Source organism: Lates calcarifer, linkage group LG5 (assembly GCF_001640805.2).
Source record: "Lates calcarifer isolate ASB-BC8 linkage group LG5, TLL_Latcal_v3, whole genome shotgun sequence".
Taxonomy (NCBI): Eukaryota; Metazoa; Chordata; class Actinopteri; family Centropomidae; genus Lates; species Lates calcarifer.
The window spans coordinates 13,595,454-13,616,636 of NC_066837.1; the positions used below are offsets into that span (position 1 = coordinate 13,595,454).

The 21,183-nt window shown below is 40.0% G+C and overlaps 1 protein-coding gene across 1 annotated transcript in view; it reads right to left on the reverse strand.

Annotated features, from left to right (window-relative positions):
- Nucleotides 1-21,183, reverse strand: part of ctnna2 (catenin (cadherin-associated protein), alpha 2) — a 296,082-nt gene that overhangs the window by 83,573 nt on the left and 191,326 nt on the right. Inside the window, exon 8 of the mRNA XM_018695805.2 lies at nucleotides 147-227. Within this exon, the coding sequence (XP_018551321.1) occupies nucleotides 147-227 (81 nt within the window). The remainder of the gene's footprint in view (nucleotides 1-146; nucleotides 228-21,183) is intronic.

Genomic DNA, 21,183 nt, shown 5'->3' on the forward strand with positions numbered 1-21,183 from the left:
TAAAATAGCTCCACAGTCTCAACCCTCATGGTGGGCTGAGAGTGGAAAAGTTTCATGTGTTTTCAAGTGTCTTTATGTCGGAGATGGTACAGTAGATACAGTATTTAGGGGGATGAAGATGTAGTATCATGAAAACATGCACTCACCTGTCTGCGCAGGTCCCTGGTCTTTTTGGTCATCTTATCAATGGCTGAGTTCAGTGGGTCACCTTTCTCTTTCCTGCCAGTCTGTGAAAGGAAACAAAATATCATGTTAATATAGTTACAGTACATGTCATTACAATGCTACTGTTTGTCTACAAACATTGCTAAATACAGTATATTTCACATTTTCCTGTTGAAGTGACTTAAATGGGAAATGCATGGAGTATATTTAGTTTAGACGGCTGATTCTGAAAATACACTTCATCATGGAACATGTGTTGACATTGCTAAGTGTTCCTTGATTAGCCCGGAGTCAGTGAAAACATGACTCAAACAGTTTAATATGTTACCTAGCAACTAGCCTTTCTGGCAAGTATCAATTTAGTCGTCGCCAATTCCCCTGTGTGCCGCGCTTCCTGTCACTGCCAAATCCTAGTGGTGGCTTTAGGAGGGTGTAGACTACCATGTGCTTCACCTGATACACACAGAGTCACCAGCTGCTTCTTTTCACCTGACAGCTGGAGTTTCACTGGGAGAACAGTGCAGAGCTTCTTGCTATTCCAGATTCCCTTACTTGCCAGTTAGCCCTGTAATTAAGCATCCCCACCAACCGGTACATACTATGACAAGATCTGTTGTTGTCTTTCATACATAAATATTGCCAGTTTCACTTATGCCACCTGGTTGCTCTATTTACCACTTAAAAGAGCTACTGTGTTTGCTCAGAAACTATGGAGATGAGTGGGGCAATCTACCACACACTATTCCAGTTATTGGATTCCCACTTTTACTGCCTAACTGGCAGCTTGGCTTGAAGGTTAGAAAGATGCTGTCACTGTCTTGGAGCAAATCATTTCTGCCCCAGGACTCATATAAATGATCCTGTACTTAGATCTCTCTAGAAAAAAACATAAATGTCCGTTTCAGGCAATGAAATGTGGTCAAATCCTTTTTACTAAGATTAGAATATATTATTGAAACTACTTCATTAAATACACATTTGCACTGCATTCAACAGGTTACCAAAGCATCATGAGTTCCCCAGTTTTCCAACAAGGAGTGAAGGCTTTACAGTTGTTGTTACTATCATAAAAGATGATCCAACAAGGGTTGAATCACGGGCAACTGGACTTGGTTGTAGATACATGTGGCATTTCTGTCATCTGTCACCCAAGAGACCGAACTGAACTGAGTCTCTATCAAATATCTACAACCAAATCCAGTTGACCTTGATTCAGCCTGTCTTGGATAACCATGAGAGGTTGTCCATGACTGAGAATCTTCACAGACATCACAAAAGGTCATGATTGTTTTGGGAAAAAATGTGTACATCAACAAGCTTTTTCCAAGCTCAGATCCAACCATATATATATATATATATATATATATATATATATATATATATATATATATATACTAGAACTTGAAACAAGTGTGGAAATCAGGACACAGATTGAAAGAGTACTACTTACAAGTGAAGAATGTGCTACATTCACTGCTATGCTGCTAACCCTCCCTCAGGTCCTCTCAATCAGCTGCGGCATGTAGTCAAATGCCACCACATTTCAGACTAAAGGTCTACAAATAATCATTCATGTTAATTGCTTTGTCCTTTAATTTTGACAAATGACAAATGAAATGTGAGGCTCATCTCTCTTTTGAAAACCTGTGCTATACATAAATACTGAAAAAAATCATTTTTATTAAGAGTATTTTTTTTATGGATGGTGCAATGTATGTAACCAATTTTTCTGATTAAGATACTTCAGGTAGTTATGGCTTCCTTTTAGAATATTTTAGCAGAGGAATAAAATGGTTAGCAGAATGATCAACAGATTGTAAAACACAGTGGTCCTCTGTCAAAGCAATACCAGCATACAAAATTAGTTGTGGCGTTGCCAGGCAACCATCTGACAGTTCTGCCCTGCATAGCATGAAGGCGAACAACCAAAATGCTCATCAGCCTTTGCAGAAAAACACATACCTGGTGACACGGATTCCCATTCATCCGTGCCCGTTTCGAATGAGAATTATTCAAGACGGACTGAGACAAACCGCTACTCCAAGACAACAAGACTTTAAGCAAAGGGGTTATTTAGTCGTTATCCTGTTTAATGAGACACAAAATGTGGCTCTTTATCTGTGTGTTGCTGCACTATTGTCCTGCCCTTTTGATAATTGAGTGGAACAGAACGTCCCGTATCTATGTGTCACGGAGAACTAAATGAGACCCCATCAAACACCCACCTCATAGTAAACTCACCCCAAGGTTAACACTGATTGTCACTTTCAATGCCTTGGCCAGTATCAGGTTGTAAAATTACTGTTTCCACATTAGTTTTGAATATGCCTTCTATCACACAGGGAGAGTAGCACAGAAGGGGAGGGCTGCTACTGTAAACTCAGGCCCACAACACAATGACATTGACTACTTGAGCTCATTCTTTAAAGGTTATATTTGGCTCAGGAAGTATGCGAGCTCTGGCAAACCACTTATCAGTAAGCAAGAACCCCTTTATGGAAGTTAAAAGCAAGTGGTCCAAACCAACTTTCTCTTCTCCCATCTTAAAAAAAAAGACTTGACATTCAGGAAGATGTCAACTTGATGACAAACAAGCACAATCTTTGAGCATTTTCCTCATTTTGGATTTGTCGCACTCCAAGCCCCTACATGAGTTTCCATTGTGGGCATGTGCTGTGGGGAATTCACATGTGTGCAAGGTCATTGATGCGAAAGTGCTGTTCAATGAAAAGAGCCTGTAGCCATAAAAACAGATATGATTCCCTTTTCTGTCTAATGTATTGCAGGCTTGCCCTTGGCCAAGGCTCATATAGCACGAGTTTTCTTTCATATGGATGTTAAACATTAGGAATGAGTCATTTGTCTCCCAGCTCATACTACAGTTAGTCACCCTCTCTTCTAATGGCAATCACACAATGCAGTCATTTTTTTGTGTGTGTGGAGCAATGCACCAAATTAAAGGGAGGAAAGCAGGCACAAAGAATGTGAATAATATGTTTGTGATCTGATCCTATATCTAACAAAGGGAAACCTACCTGACTGTAATCCAACCACTACACTTACACACATTCAAGTGTACTGTATGCGCATGGTTTCATTCAGTTTGCATGTAGTATTCTGAAACATCCACAGAATGGCTGAGAGCTAGTTATTGAATGACACAGAGGGAGGAGAGGAAATGAAGGTAGCGTTCAGTTGCCATCTATTATGTGCCACGCAGTCATACAAGCAATCACACTTTGATGTGCATACACAGACAAGCTCTTCTATGCCAGAGCAGAGAACATGGCAACATTAGTCATTGTGCTGCCTAAAGAGCCTAATGTGTCATTAAGGCACCAGAGGGACACACAGGATTAAAGATGCTCACCACCAAAAATAAAAAGGGGCTTAACTGGAACCTTTTTCTGAGGACACTTCAGACATATTCACATGAACGACAACCTTGATTGAACTGAAAGAAAGAGAAAATGGTCAGGCTCTAGATGACACAAACAACTCCTCTTATTATACATAAGATGAATAGACGCACAAATTTGGTGCGCATGTGTTTTCTTTCTTTTCTTTTCTTTTTCTTTTTTTTTTTTTCATTTTCTGGAATCAGAAATCCCAGCTGTTTTATCTCTCAAAACCCTCAACTCTTTAATCTGAGTTAAGGAGATTAAAACAGCACAATGATGTCAGTCTAAGGGGACAAAACCCAGCACCTGTTATTTTGAGTTTCTATTGACAACTGAGCAGTAGTTATTGGTGTGTATATTTTCTTATTACTGCCTCAGCTGTTTGTGTAATCATGTCCCTTCAAGTAATCTTCAAGTCGGCTACCATTACTATGAATATGCTTCCGTTATACTGTAATCACGCTTCTGCTTTGATACGTCAAAACTCCTTCAACATGCAATGAAACATGCATTGCTCATGCTGGGTTTTTGTGCAAAACATAAAACACCCAATTAAAAACACTATGCATGAATCTCCCATCACAAACTTTATATACAAGGCGACCCTCAGTGATGAATCATAGGTTAGTCAATGCGTCAGGCTCATATTCAGTCTGGGTCGGTCAAAACTGTGGTCTCTGATATGTTGTGTGCATGTGCGGGTATGTGTGTGTGAGAAACAAAGCTGAGAGAGACAAACTGAGCCACAGTTTTGTATTTATGTGCCTTGGGTATCTGGGAAACTATTTGACTTCCCCCCCCCCCGGACCCATCCAGGTGTGCCCCTGTATGCGTTAGCAATTGCGCTCTCCAATTCACAGCCATTACAAGCTCCACAACACAGTTGGCTGTTGATTCGACTGACTCTCATGCAGCAACACTGATTGCTTAGTTTTTGACTGCCACATAATGGAATGTGCATGTTAGGTTTTTCTAGTAAACATAAGTCCCTGTGGTGCTCTGCAGACAATGTTCCCAACTGTCCCCATCCATTATCTCCCCCCACCCCACCCCACTGTACCCCTGGTGTGCACTCATTCATTCCCAGTTGGGGAGAGGAAGATAGAGGAGGGTGCCTGAAAATAAGCATCTAGTGTGCGGGGGTAATGGAAGCAGAGGCAGCGGAGTTATTCTTGCCCACTCAGGAGATGGGTGGTGGACTGTGCATACTGGTGGAACGGCTGAGGGCCCTGAGCATGTTCGCTCTCTCAGGCCCTCCCAAAGTAAGTTGTGTAATTCAGTGGTGCACTGCAGCGCAAAACTGCTTCACTGCATTTCTGACCTCAAACCCTGTAATGGTGGAGTAAGACATACAGTAATGTCTGTGCAAGCTGAATAATGTGCAGAGGAATGTGACACTTAGTTTCAGGTGTGTTAGTTTTCCTTTTCCTGAAATGTAAAATAAGAGCTAATGCTCAAATTTAAGTATTGTTTCAATTACATCAAATATAATAATGTATTACATGGCTTTGTAGCCTAATGTTTTTTTAGTAGCACTGTGAAGCAATAGATTTTACATTGTGCTTCTATGATTTCTTAATCCAGACCGTTGTCTATGATTATTTTATGGTATTTGTGGGCATTGTGTGAACAAACGTCTAAAGCTTTTATTTCTGGCAACAATGGAATGAGCAGACTTGAATGAAAATGCAGACGATCAATATTTTCTAATGCATTCAAAACTGTCACGTCTCATCCGCACGTTCCTTGAAATGAATGCGATAAAACTGATGGCTGACAAAAAACAAAAAAAAACAAAAAGCTGAAATCGAGGGGTGGTGAAAGAAGTGAGGAATGAATCTGGTAATTCATCGGCAATAGCATGGCAAATCAAAGGAATGGGCAGATGAATCAGAGGGAAGAAAATAGCAGACAGGTGGGGGGAGGGAGATGGGCCGGGGGAGGGTATGAGGCATTCTGTCTCATTGTCTCCCAAGATCAATGTGTTAAATGATATCAATTCCGGCTCCTTGTCAATTCAATTAGGCAGGAGCGAGAGGTACAATTACTGTCCAATGTGGTTACACTGTCTGCAGTGGGCTTAAAGGGGAAGGCTAGCTGATAACGAGAGAGTGAGAAAGTGTTTGTGTATGTGCGTGAGCCACAGGCGTGTAGGGGAGGTTGATAATAGTGGTAACATGTTGGTCGGGTTACCAGCAGATAATGGGTAGCTAGATCCTCATTAAGATAAGTTGTGCTCCCTCAGCTGTGGTGCCATGGATGGGCCAATTTGACTTGTTCTCATTAAGTGGAACTTAAAGAGGTGCAACGGTGGCTATCAGCTACTTTGATTACAGGATACTGAAAAAGACAACACGCTACAATGCCCGCGGCTGGAGAAAAATACTTCCAGATGAGCGTCTCAGATTAGAATCGTATATTTCTCTTCCTCTTGTTCCTTTTTTTTTTCTAAATGAGAGATGACGGAGCAACATAGAGCAGAAATAGATGCCATGTCGTAATCTCATTATAAAATCCTAATAGATATACAGTACAGGCACGATGCAGTGCTGGAGCAAATAAGCACCGAAATCATTTACAGATCATTTACTCATCATTTACAGTACAGTGTGTGTATCTGTCGGTATGTTTACGAGTGCATCCTACACACACACACACACACACACACACAGAGAGAGAGAGAGAGAGAGAGAAACCAGTTAGTTAGCAAAATATTGTTCTGACAGGGTTAAAAAGTTACATGAAAAGATTATATGTCATTTTGTTTTTCCCTTCCAACCACAGATGGAGCCTTCCCCAAGCTCACGTTGGGCGTACAGCCAGCCAGGACAGGTCACCAGTCTGTCACAGGGATAACACATATAGACAGACAACCATTCACACTCACATTCTCACCTACAGGCAATTTAGGGTCTCTGATTCACCTGAATGTCTTCAGAATGAGGGAACTGGAGCAGCAGGAGGAAACCCACACAGACATAGGGACAGCATGCAAACTGAGCAGCTGCTTTTACTTTTTTAACAATATGATGGATCTGTTGAGCTGGAAATCCTGTAAATCTAAAGTCCTTTCATGCTTTAGACTATCTAAATGATGGTATGCAAATATAAAATTAATCTTCCCAGCTTTACGACTTATGGTCAGAGTTGGATAAAAGGTTATTATATACATAGAAGATAATAACTCAGGAATGCATTTATCTGGTGACACTGGTGTGTGTGTGTGTGTGTATGTTAAATTGGCCCTATAGGCACTGCTGACTGGTAAGCAGCACTGCACTGTACACAAGATATTGGATGACATTGACTGGACACATTATTTTTACACCTGGCCTCCAAGGGCTTCATGTGCTTTGGCTATTTTTGTGTGTATATATATATATATATATATATATATATATATATATATGTATTCCTTTCTTCCCCTCCATACAGCTGTTGAAAGCTGAAATAAGACTGAAAATAAGTCTCTTCTGTCACATGCAGAAAAAGTTTGTTGCAGGTGCCGATTAATAAATTAGTTGCATACTGCTGATGTGCATAACGTCTTCAAAAATACGCATGTGTCTGAACACCAGACTTTCTTTTTTTTATTAATGAGGTATAATGAAAGTGATAATGACCTAAGACAATGGCTCTCAGTCCTTGTCCTTGGGACTGCACTATATGTAGCTCATTATTCTTTATGGTTCACAAAGTGCCAGATACAATTTTGAAGAGAGCCCACAGAATTCTTATCTAGCTTATTTAATTACTGATTAAAAACATGTTTTTTTTTGGTTGTTGTTTTTGTTTTTTTACTAATGCCAGTAAATAACTGGTTTGTATTCTTAAGGCTCAAACAAAACATGCTCATTAAATGGTTGTTTAATTATCAATTAATGATTACATAACAATGTAGTATCACGGATATGGTCAGTCATTTTTAAAAGACCATACTCAATAATAAATATTAGATGAGCAACTCAACATTTAATGGCAATTAAACTGGTTGGTAGCAGCACACATACACACGTGGACACACCAATTTAAATTTTCCTGTGGAAACCACAGGAAAGCCAGCACACTCCCATCATCCCATGCATAACTCTACAAGAGCTTCATGTCTTTTCTCCTCTCACATGGTTGCCCATAGTATCTATAACGGTGCTGCTTGATCCTGGCAGTCTCCTGTCAGGTAGAGTTAATGCAGCCCAGAGCGGAGCTGCCTGAGGAGGAGCCGGAGTGCCTTCTGGCACAAGCTCTCTTATGTTTAATGGCTGATGCCGTTTGCTTACTCCTCTCATTACACTGGCTCATGTTTAGACTGTGGGCCTGTCACTGGCTATTAGCATCTGTGGTCAAGCAGGCTGTGGATGAGAGGAAGCATCTGGCTTACCATCAAGCACATCGTAAGTACGAAATGAGCAGTTTGTTTAGGATGGGGTAAACACAGAGTGAAGGATTAACTGGTAGATTGATGCAACACAAAAACAAAATCCTGAACCATAAAAATTAAGACAGAAGAATAAACTGATATGTACTATAATAGCGTATCATATTTTAGCCAAGTATTTGTATAGGCTCAACATACTAGAGCTGATAAGATTAGATTGTTTCCATGCATGCATACAAGTACATAGGCTTTTTTAAAATTATTTTTGCTGTGAGAGAGTGAGAGAGCAAGGAGAATAAAATGCAGCAGAGGTCCTGAGCTGGAATCAGATGGTGCACATCTCAGAACAGAAGACACAGGGACACCCCTCTGTTCTGCATAGGTTAACATAGCATGCTTGGCAGAGTTTGGCTGGGGACCGGAGCAAATCTAAATAACCCAAAGGACATTTTTTTTTTTTTTTTTTAAAAAGGTACTTACTGATGACTTCACACTGCTGCACAAGATGGCTTTTTTTATATAACACCAATAATTTCAGCAAGTGCTCAACTAAACATCCAACTGAATGTAAGTGAAAGGAAACAGTGAGGGCAGAGAGAGGAGAAGCATGAAACTGAAAACTGCAGCAGAGACAGAGGCAGCGGCAGAAACTGACAAAAAATAAATAAATAAACAGAAACAGGGGCAGAAGTAAAGCAAAGGACATTTGGTTTGCATGTCTGTCTTTCCAGCCCGTATTTGGTTGTCAGACATAATAAGAGCATAGTCAAGAGGTATATGATAGTATTCTTTTTACCCAGAATCGGGAACTTACTTGTCACAGCTGAGATGACAAGTAGAACTGTTTTAGTCTAGAAGAGGGAAAGAAACTTTGTAAAAAGTTTGTAATGGATTAACCTTCCATAACCTGAACCAAGGTTTTCAATTCTCAGACAGAAACTAATTCTAGAAAATTCAGACCTTCCTTTTCACATAGAGGGAGGTTACACACATCATAAAGACTTTATTATCCATCTCCCTTAGTCACAGTCAGTACAATGGCATTAGGAGGCTGTAAACTATCAACCTCCATATTTCTGTTTTTACAGCAGGAGGAAGGTATTCCAAAACAGCCTGCAGAACACAGGGATGTCACTGACTGAGTGAGCACTAAAACCAACTTGGAGAGGTAGCAGAATACAACAAGGATGTTAGAAGGCCTAGAAGTCCATGAAATACTCAAAGAATTCCTGGAAGCTGTGCCCTACATGTTAAGATACAGAACTCTAGCATGGCATCTAAAGAATTCTGGTCTGCCTTTAAAGAAACTGTCCTGAGACACATTTAAGGCTGACATACACATTTTCATACAGTAAGAATTAAAATGGTTTGATAATTTGAGCCCTGAAAGCACGATGTGAAATGCCTCAAAGGAACAAAAGGTTTGAAAATCTGCCTTGGTAATTACAGTCTGATTGATTTACTGCTCCTTTAATAGTTCATGTGTTCGTTAAAAATACCACTGTACGTGGTTACATGCAGTGGGATGTCATGCAGTGATGCAGGGGTTTCTTAATAGAAGCATGAAGAGAATTGGAGGAGGGGGGGGGGGGTAAATATTAAATGTGTTGGGCTGTAAGACAAGGTTTTAGGTGCATAGTTTGAGGAGAATAAGAAAAAGAGTGAGGGGAAATGTCTGGTTATCAGACAGAAAGAGAGAGAGCAGGGGATAAAAAAGTCTAGTCCTGCAGCAGCAGTGAGCTAGCAGGAGCTAGAGCAATGCTGCCTGCAGCCTCCCTGAACTGAATAGCAAGTAGTTTGCGAGGGAGGGACTGAAGGAAGGGCAGCAGAAGAGAAGAGAAGTGAGCGAGGGAGAGGCTGAGAATAGGTTAGAGAGGGTGAGAAAATAAGAGAGTGGTGTGATATCTGTGAGAGCAGAGCTGTGGTAAAGAGAAAAAAAAGCAAGTCAATGGGGTGAGAAGAAGGTTTGAGTATCATTGATGTACTTTTGTTTCACAGCAGAGCTGAAAAAAGTCAATTTTTCACTCTCACTCACACACACACACACTTGCCTATACGTGCATACACAAACATGACGTGGCTGTCTGTGGGTGCTGCTCCTGAGGAAAGTAAAGCTTCAATACAAGTCAAATGCTTCTGATCGGATAAAACACCTGAAACAGGGACTTAGGTCAATCCAGTTCAAGAACCCGTTCTTAATACCAGGAGGCATAATCCCATTTCATCATCATTTTCTCTTTCCTGCATTGCATCATCCTCCACCCCTCCCCAGTAGTGGATCAGACCCAACACTGATATGTTACGAATTAGGGGATTTCTGTGCAGTAGAGAATGGACAGACATTAGTGTTGACTGTGAGGGTCGAATTTTCAAGTACTTTTCAATTTAATAGAAATCTATGCCAGACTCCTTCAGCAACATATATCCTCATAATGTCTCATCCATAGTCAGCATGTCACAAATAGCCCTGTTAACATTGATTACTGGCTGTGGCTGTCATGTCAATACAGATGTATGTTTCCGCATGTACATCTGCAGTATAAGAAGAATCAGCTTTGGGCTATTCTGTGATCACTTCTTTACTTTTTTCCAGATATTTGAATTTGCAGTGTGATGACTTTGTCAGAGGTAAATTTAATGCAATGTCATTATGAGGGCATATATTGAAACAAACTTCAAGAGCGCATATTAGAAAAAAAAAAAGTGTGAAAGATAAAAAATGTGTGGAGGCAGAGAAACAAGGGAACAGACTGATTTGTTGTGTCTAGACATCATCCACCTTCACACTTGCCTCAGACTCCATCCCTGCTTGCCTGATGGTCTCTTTCCGCTCATTGCTCGCAACTGTCAAAACCACCCTCTATGTCTCTCTATGTGACCTCTTAACTCTACTGTGAGGAGCACAGGATTACAAGTCAGTGAGGTAGCTCCAGAAACCTCAAATGACTGACGAGGAAACCATTTTTTTTCTGACGGTGACGCATTTTGGTCCCATTCCATCTTCCACACACTGCCTCTCATAAATGAGAGGTAATGGTAAAGTAGTGCACAATGCACAGGCGCACAAAAAATTCATAGAATCAAATTATTAAAAACATAGGCCCAGCATACGAACTCTGCACAGCTTCCAGTCTTTTGCTATCAATGTAAAGGTGGCGGCTGTCAGGGATAGCAAGGGGGTATAAAGAATGATATGCACGTTTTTGTAAACCAGGATAATGATGACTCAAGCTGCTCTACTGGGTGGGATGCTGTGTGTAGGTAGCAGTAATCAGGGATTAGGGTGGTTTGGGAAAAAGAAAAAAATGGCCTCAAGTCTGACAGCAAAAATGGAGCCACAAGCGGATCAAACAGAAACATGCTAATGATAGCACGATAACGCTAGCGTACCTCCTGCCTATTGTGGCTCAGCCCACCGTAGCGACAGCCGCTGTGTACACAAACAACACAGATATACTGTACAGAGCTAGACAGCAGTGTGTTCCCTCGCTGTAATGATCCACGGTGCAAAAACTTCAAAGACCGCTGGAGCTGGCTGAACTGGTGAAATGATTATGTCTCCCACTATCCTTTCATGTGGGCTTTGTCAGTCCAGCCGCGCAGCACCGCAAGCCACAAACAGAGTTGTTGCTACTATTAGTTGGGAACAGTAAAGCCACAGAATATCTGGACATGATGTAAGTGCGCTGCATGAGGATGGATCAGGGGACAGGACTTACTGTCATGGTGGGTGTTTGGGGATTGATGTCTTTTCAAAGAACATCTATTCTCTTCCTTAAGCTGACTTATATATATAAAAAAAGTATTCCTACAATGGCACACAGCTGTTTGCGCCCAACCAGCATTTTCAGGAAATGACATGCAGATATCACCCTTGAAAATATTGGCCATCATTTATCAAGCCGTCTTAGAAACACAGGAACAGATTTAAACACTAGCAGAGACATATGAACCTCTCTACATCTGATTTATTAAACTGTCGCACAACACCTAAATGAGTGCTGATTTGATCACAGACTGATAAATTGATTCAGCTGTGGAAACAAGGACATGCTGCACCAGTTCCTTATTTACATACGACAGACCCTAATTTATGTGTGTTTGGCAACTCCTGGCCTATTAAAAGGGGATGCCTGGTGCAGCAAAATCTCCATATGCTACATGACAAAGAGAAATAAGCTAAAGATCTTCCGTAGTTATTGCAAACTGACCATGGAAAATTGCCTAAATGACGCCCATTTGACCAGTCATCATTTCCATTCAGGCGCTTCTCCATATGTTTTCACTGTAAAATTTGATTGCTGAATAATATATTTCAAGACTTATATGAAAAACCAAAAACCATAATGTGCTGCACGTGCACATTACCGTCCATGTGCAATACATTCACAATGGCTGAGAAGATTCTAGGTTCTGAGGTTATGGTTATCCAGGAAGGATTGGATCAAGGGCAACCGGCAGAACTGAATAACCCGCTTCTATGAGAAATGTCTTCAACTACATACCACCAAGTCCATTTGCCCTTGATCCAACCCTTCTTGGATTCACAGTGGGTAGATGCAATTAGATGTACACTGTATGCAGGAAAAACAGTCCTGCTATACCTATGCAAAGCTTGTAATATTAATTTCTTTTTGTTGAGGACTGAGTCCGTGGTCATTTTTTAAAATGTCAGTGCGAAATGTTGGAGATGAACATATTCGTCATAGTATTGTTTAGAGGTATTTCTCCTTTCCAGGAATCTAAACAGACAGAAAATTAATAAATAAATGTTCCCAGAAGGACATGCAAGTTAATTTTTATAAAACTCTTCATGAAAATTCAGTGACGTGCTTGGAAAACCTTGGTCATTTTAATACGATTGTGTGCTCTGCCTGGAAATAATAGTTAGGAAGCAGCATAATGGGAACTTGTGGGTATCACAAGGAGGGGGAAGTGTGCCCCTGGGTGGGCCAGCCTTATTTTCAGTGCTGTGACAGGGTCAGGTCTCTGCTGTGGGTTACCATCTTAATTATGCATGGTCCATTTGGTAGACATGCCTCTGGTGCAGGTGGGCAGCTGCACCAGACAGTTGCTGATAGAAGAATGACATAATGAATAATGTCGATAGCTAGTCTCTGCTCTTAGCAACTTAAATAGAGTGAGGCCAGTATTAAATGTAGTGGTGCTTTGTCACTAAGGTTGGAAAGACCTAAAATATGAAGTGATGCTTGTAGCCCCTAAAAAATGCAATGCTCATTACATCACACAATATGAAATGGCTGGCCAAAATTTGTCCAAATAACTAGACAGAACATTGATATGGAAAGAAAATGTAGAATATGTTCAGTGATGGTTGTGGTGTTTTATAAAGGCCAGCATGATGGCATACAGTGGCTGTAGATTAAAATTATTCCCCTGAATTGAGGGCTCGTGAGCTACATATAATTTTAAGACAACACCACCCACAGTGCCAGAGTTTAGCAATTTGTCAACAAGTTCATGGCTTTGTAAACAAAGGGTGATTTTGATTGGGCTCTAGATTTCTAGGTTTGAAATTACTGGGGCGAGGAGAGTGAATCATGCAAAAACATTTTTAAGCAGCGAGGCACTGAGAACAATGCACACACATATATATACACACACAAACACAAAGGCAGCAGAGAGGAAGTGAGGCTGAGAATTTTTCCTCTTGTCAGAGGATTTAGCTGCCATTGTCTGCTGCCAGAGACAGCATGCGTTTTAATCAAGGGTACAGTTTTGAATCCAGTGGCCTTATGATGTGATAACAATTGGATTTTTTTTTTTTTTACCTCTACTGAGTAGGACTCAAGGATGTGTCATCATGTAATGTCACATTGTGCTGATCTGCCACACCCTTTGGGATCTAGTTATCTCTAAACTGTGCCTGTGGTCAGTTTACAGTGTGTCATGATATGGATCAGCCTGTAGGAGAGTATGCTAGCTTTTATGGGTTGATTTGTGCTAATGACTTATCTGGGTTGTGACTTAGAGCTAAGCATGGTGGTCACTTTCATGTGATGGTTACAGTAAATTTAATACCAGGGACACCGACAGCTCTCACATCTGCAGGGATGCACTGTAATTCCAACTTTTTTACTCTCCTGATCCTAATGTTTAAGTCTGAATTAAGTCTTATGGATGTAAATTCATAGTGAAGATTCTTGTAAACATTCATGGTGTGATCTTCCTTTTCTCTAAATGTGTAATGTTAATTGTATGTGGGGAGAAAACAAGGTCAAGTCTCCTACTGATCTTTTTGAAGCTTACCATCTGAACGACTAAGCTGTTGAAACGCGACGTGGCAAAATCTGTTTTTATGAACATGTAGGTGTTTGACAACTGACATAAAAAAGATATAAAAATCCTAACACCTATAGAGTGTGATTCAGCTGTACGTTGATTTTCATGATGTCAACATTTCACACGTCATGCAAAAACCAAAATTCAAATTATTCAAAGTAATTCGAAATATCACAAATAACCCCAATTACACTTCTGTGACATACAAAGCTGTCTTTAATAATGTGACATTTTAATCTTGCCTTGCTAAGGACAAACATACAGTGGTAAATAGTCAACTATGTTGATGTCACTCCAGGATTTTTCCTCCGTTCTTTGTCAGTCTGCTTGTACATGTGTACATTGCTCATTTTCAGTCAAAAATCTACAGTGAGGTGCACCGGGAAACACTGCTGCTGTCATTTGTCCCATACGCAAACAAACACCAGCTGCCAACAACTATGACACACTAGCTGCTGAAATACCAATTCTGACTTTCCAGTAAAACATGGTCGGTATGTATGTACACCAACTGGTACCACATGACCTTTAATCCATGATACGGTTTTTCTTTCTTTCATTTTCTTAATGAATACTGTGATCTGTAATTGAAAAGCACAAAAGACAGAACACCCTCCTAACCTCCCTTTGCACAGCCACACAATGGCCCAGTGGCTGGAATTAGAATGTCCTCTCCTTGTCCATGTAGGTTTGCTACAGGGCGCTGGTTTCATCACACACCAACAGACATGCATGCTGGGTATTTGGAACAGCTCTAAGAACTGGAGCTAAGAACCACATGGGAATAAAGTACAACTTTAACAACCCTCTTAACTCATAAAAAGGTGTTGTGGGGATTCCCTCTGTGAACACAAAGGACATCCCTCCTTTGTACTGATTTCTAGGTGAGGCAGATATTTGTTGACGGCAATGCACATATCTGTCACTGACATAAAAGGAAAAGATGGTGAAAAATGTGCTTAATGATACACAGGTATTCTACATTTGTAATAGACTTAAAATAACACTAGTAATAAATGATTCACAAGCTCTAAAAGCCTGATACCATTTGCTGTGTTACTGCACAGTTTGGGTGCTGTGCTTCTACCGTGTCTATGACAAACTGATATTTGAGACAATTACATTTGAAATGGGAACTGGAGTGTAACATAACCTTACATTTTCTTTTGGATTCCACTTGCCGTAGCATTTATTTCACTTTCTTCCAAGGGGTTATGAATGATGCCACCTTCATATGGAGAATAAATGTTTAATCTATACTGGTAAATTGAGTAAAGACCAAGGCCTGTATATTGGAAAGAAATATTAAATGACTTGCAGTTTTTCTCAATTGCTTTGACAAAATTCAGACAAAAACATGTGCCAATGTCTAAACTGGGCACTTGTTCACAGCAGATTTAGAATTTCTCATTCTTTGAAACAAATTGCAAATGTTTTAGCACATCTATGCAAATGAATAAGTAATGCACAATTGCCAACTAAATATATATCTTGCTGATCAAAAGCAATTATGTTGCTTCTCAGCTGATTTTTTTTGTAAAGTCCACTAAATTGGTAAATCGCCTGTTAACTAAACTTGAACTTCAATAACATGAACCAATCACACATTCTGTCAAGTTAGCTAACTTGTGCTATCCACAAGTATTTTGGCATAAACATATTTGCAGAGTTTGACCACAACAGCAATTTCTGAACTTGGAGGAACCTAACTGTGTTAAATAAGAAGAAGAGGAAGAGGGGTAAGGATCAGTGGTGGTGTAGTGAGAAGGCAGCAGAACAGAGGAAGAGGCAGAAAGACATAGAGGTGTCCTGGGATGAAATATGGGACCACAAATGTGGACCATGTAATTAACCATGGCCTTACTTTGGCAGAGGCTGGCCGTTGAGTGTAGCCTAATGTAGATCGTGCTGCAGTGTCTTCAATTATCGAAAGCATTCTTCAGGAAAAACAGGTATGTACTCAGTTAGTACTGGAACTGCAGTACAGTACAGGGTAGTGCATTACAGTACAGTACACATACAGTGATGCTTTCTATTTGTGAATTTCTGTGTGAAGGATATGACAATGCTTTGTGCTAGTGTAGAACAAGAGCAGGTTTTACACTTCGACAAGAGTAAGAGACCTGCAACATGGTGGTAGAAAAAATGATACTATTACGCTGAGAGAGATCCAGAGTGCAACCTTAGAGGACAATAGCATCTTTCAAAATATCAACTCTGTTAAGCATCTCTACAATTGTCAGAGAGCTGAAAAGACATAAGATGACCATGAAACAACAGAATTTGACACAGCAGAATTTGAGTCAAACTGTAACAGAGTGAAGGAGCTTCAGTACCAGTATGTACAGTAAAGCAGTGGTGTGCCCTACACCTAGTATACTGTGCAGTGTTATGGGTTTTATTTCATTATGGCCTGTATATACTTACAGTATATAGGCCGGTATATGGCTACTGAAGTTGCAGAGAAGAACACAGTACATTTTTACTTTGTTGTAACTGTATGAGTCTTTGAGTAAAACTGATTTGATATTTTGTTATATTGTATTACAGAGAATAATGGAGCTTTAAGAAAGTGAAATCCCTCACATTCTTGTGTTTGTGGATGAGGCTGGTTCCAATATGGCCAAAGACAGGAGGTGTGGCTGAAATGTTAGAGGCTATGGTGGATGTGCTAGCCCGACACGGGGGCAATATCATTATGTGTGCTGCAATATCTGGGAAAGGTGTGAGTACACTTATTCCAAATACTAGGCCATACAACACCCAGAAATGACTGATATTCCTAGAAACCCTCTACAGAGATCTTATCCCAGAGAACAAGAGAGGTTTGGTAAGGCATGATGTTTGAAAGTAGTAGCAGTGAAGTAGGGTCTTAAGTGTAGCACTCCAGGTTTACAGTATCACAGTGTTGGGCTATACATTATTTTCCTTTTTTTTGTATTGATATGTATTTTGTATTATATTGTGCTGTATACGTTTTCTGTTTACTGTGGTGTAAGTCTGTCAGTGGAGTCCACTGACAATATATCTAAACATTTTGACTACCATTTTTTACAAACCAAAGGAACTTTTCGTTGTGAGAGTTAAATGTTTTAGGTAAGTTTTGACCTTTTGCAGCTGACCTAAGGTCTAATGCTGGACTATATAGGTTGTTTTTGACAGATGCTCCTATAGAGCTTTGAGAATGTTTCAGACACTGTTCCAAGAAATGAACCAAAGCAATTGTGGGAAAACTGTAACACACTTCAGTAAAATGAGAGTATATGCACACCAACACACACTTTTGTGCCCATCCAGACAAATGCAAGCGCACTCACACACTTGAGTGCCAGATTACAGTGTTTAACCACTAAGCTGATGTCAGTGTAATTTTATCAAGTGCTATAGAAGTTAACCTAACTACTGGATTGCACTCAAATTGAGTTTTCTCCCCTTGTGACCCTGGTTGCTCTCTATGCTGCCTGTGACAAAGCAAAGTATGGCAAGGGATAAAGCTGGTAAAATTTCATCCTTTTTCATCCTGATCAACAATTACCCTAAAGAGAATAAAACCAGTTTTATCTACAGCCTGATTTAGCTTACATCTCAGTGCCACTGAACTCCACTGCCTCAGAAAACCATTAAAAACACACGAAAGAGCCATACGTTCACAGGTGACATATTACTTCCCTGCACTGCAATCAACACAATGAGTATAGTTTGTTCTGAAGCAACTCCAACTGCATTTTCGATCTGTGTAACCGTCTCTACATTGGGCTGGGGGCACACAGCTCTGTGTTTACACTGCTGTGCTAGTTTGTCGAGCTTGGAGGAAAAAACACCTTAATTGGTACAAAAAGAGTACCCTACACCTCAGGATTTGGAGGAAAAATGTCTGAGGATGTTTATCAAATGTGTTTGTGTGTAAGAATAGAAGAGAAGGCATTCAAGTAGTTTCTCACAATATTTGTAGAGGGACCTCATTTATAAACAGCGCGTACACACTTTCCATACAAGAGCTGGGATTCATAAAAGTCAAGGTGAAGTGAGAATTTGCTGGTGAACCTTGCGTAAACATGTTTTGTTAAAATGTTATTCTATCAAGTGTTAATGCCTTAAATCAGTTTAACAGGTAATCAAAACAAAGAGGAATATCCAAGCCTGAACAAGTTCTGTTCCTTTGTGCTAAATGCTAGTTGGCTTGGAAGCCTCTCATGATTAACAATTAACTTCCCTTATGAACACAATTCAAGGTGATTTCAGCAACTGAATGTTACAATGTCAAAAAGGGTTTACAATTTTCAGTTTTTCCTAGCGGACATTTTTAACTTGTCATAGCAGGAAAAGCAGAGGTGTGGCCATCAACTGTGGCTCTGGTTTTTGTCCCAGTAAGCCATTACAGTGTGACAGGAAGCCAGCATGTACAACACCAGGACCCGGTACCTGAAGCTGCTAAATGGGATTCAGCCATCATTTGTTTTAATATTTGCATCTGCCATGTCAAATTGCCTTCCATGGAAAAGCCCTATGATGGGGCATGATGATATCATATATGGTGGCTGCTTTGGTGTATGCATCATGCATCATCTGATATTTCATTGTGCAGAAAGTGAATGCCATTTTAAAGTGTGGGAGATGATCTATGGAAGTGCATTACATTCTAAAAAAAAGTTCTTCATAATTGTTTAATGTTAGAATGCTATGTCATTAATATGATAAAAAAAGAACATTTAGTAATCTTTCTTTCTTTGTTTTTGGGTCAGTCTTTAGTTTGAAACGATGAATGTGTCTTTAGGTTCACTTCAAAGTCAAAAGACAAAAAGATATTTTATAGTATATACAGTTTTATACTTTTTCCACAATTGTACACACTAAAATTGGAACTTGAAATGCCATCACTGAAACCTGACAATCTATATCTCTATGCCTGCAAGTCTTCAATTCTAAACCCTACACATTTCTCTACATTAGGCACAAAATTCAAAATCTAAATGTCTTGTGTTCCTTTAGAAAGCAACATCAATCACAGTGCCAAGCTTTATTTACCAACTGGCAACACTTACTCTCACAGGTGTAATTGTTGACTTACAAATCAGAGCTTTAAGTGAGATGAAAAGGCCACAGCTGAGTTCTCCTGTTGTGGAGATAAGTGAGGGTAAATGGCAAACGCTAAAGGTCGAAGAGTAAGAATAGAAAAAGGACGATGGACATTACTGTAACTTTTACAACCAGCTATATTGTAACGATGAAAATGCAAAAAACAAATCTACTGATAAAATTAATAGCAGTGTTTTGTATTGAGCACATCAGCATGTGTGTCATTTTGATTCCAAAAAAAAAAAAAAAAAAAAGGAAAGAGAACAGTTTTGAAAGCAGTGTTTGCTTTTGATAGAGAATTGTAGAGTTTTAGCATTTTGTGTTTGCAGTTTTGTGTTTAGAGTTTTGAGAAAATGAGCCAAAGATTCTGAAAATGTGTGAAAAACTGTAATAGAAGTCGATCAAAGTCAAAAGTGCTGCAAGCTTGCATGTAAAACGACAGGCTGAACCAAACTTTTTAAAAGAAACTTGCTTGAAGGAAAGAAAAAATAGAGTTTCTAGTACAAAATTACTGCAAGTACATTGCTAACGAATAGTTTTCATTTGCAACAGAATAAAACTAATTTCTGTTTAAGGTTCAAGGTGTATGGCTTAACTCATCAAATATTAAACACAAGGGCCTTTCCTGTATTACAAGGTTCATCTGAACTACTACACTCTACTGGGATTTTATTTTGATTTCTAAGCTGGTATTCTTACCTTACCTTGCAGTAGGGACACTGGGGAGGCACAAGTAATTTTTAGTCTAAATTTACAAGTGTTTCAGCTTTTTGCATCAGAGACTCCTCTGTTCGCTGCATTCTGCTCTGCTTCATCCCAACATGAGAGAGGCTAGTGGACACATGAAGGATGTGGAGGCTTGTTTGGCTCTGAATGAGGCAATAGGCCAGAGTAGTCAGGGCTATCAGAAGTGAGGGGCATGCTGCTCTAGAGAGCTGGGTTTTGAAAATGGGCTTGGTGGCTCTCAGTGGGATTTCTGCATCATCTGACAGCAGAACAAAGTTCCTTTGGCAGACACAGCCTAGTCACGGGGACTGTTTGATGCCGTCTCTGAAGCCAAAAACATTAGAGCCAGAGCAGAAAAACATAAAGAAACACACTATGTTAAAACGTTATAACATGTAATTGAATTAACTATGAATGAATGTGGAAAACCCACATGCAGCAACCCACTACATGTGGCTGAAAAACCGACTGTGGCAGGTCGCTGTAAATTTCTACCAGTTGTGGTGGCGGGTGAAGAATTCTGATCTTGTTTCTGTATAAACGCATGTCCAATACTGACAGTGTGACTGCTCTGTGTTACGATATGGCAAAATCACTGTCTCCAGAACACCAAACATCGGACATACCTGGAAGCAGTTTAGACCCATATTAATTCTCTCTCTCTCTCTCTCTCTCTCACACACACACACACACAGAGAAAGATGCACTTTCACTGCTGAGTCTCTGCCACTCAGTTAGTAGTTCACCTTCTATTTCTCTCTGAAAGAATATTAAATATACTGTCAATGATAGATAGACAGAGAAACTATCTATCTATCTATCTATCTATCTATCTATCTATCTATCTATCCTAACATTTGAATGGGAGTAGATGTCAGTGCCAAATGTGGAGGTTTCGGCATCTCAGATGTAGCCGCCCACCTGGAATGTTTCAACACTACGGTAAGTGTAGTTTACAGAAAATAGTGCAACAAACAAACAACAGTCAGGAGCAGTCCTGTGGGCAAAACACAGAGTCAGTAAAAGAGAAGGACAACATGTTCGAGGCAGCAGGGAAGCCACGAGTAGACCAAGCAGCTTAGTACAACTGTGGTATGGAGAGGAGTATTTAGATTAATACTTAATATTATGGGGTCT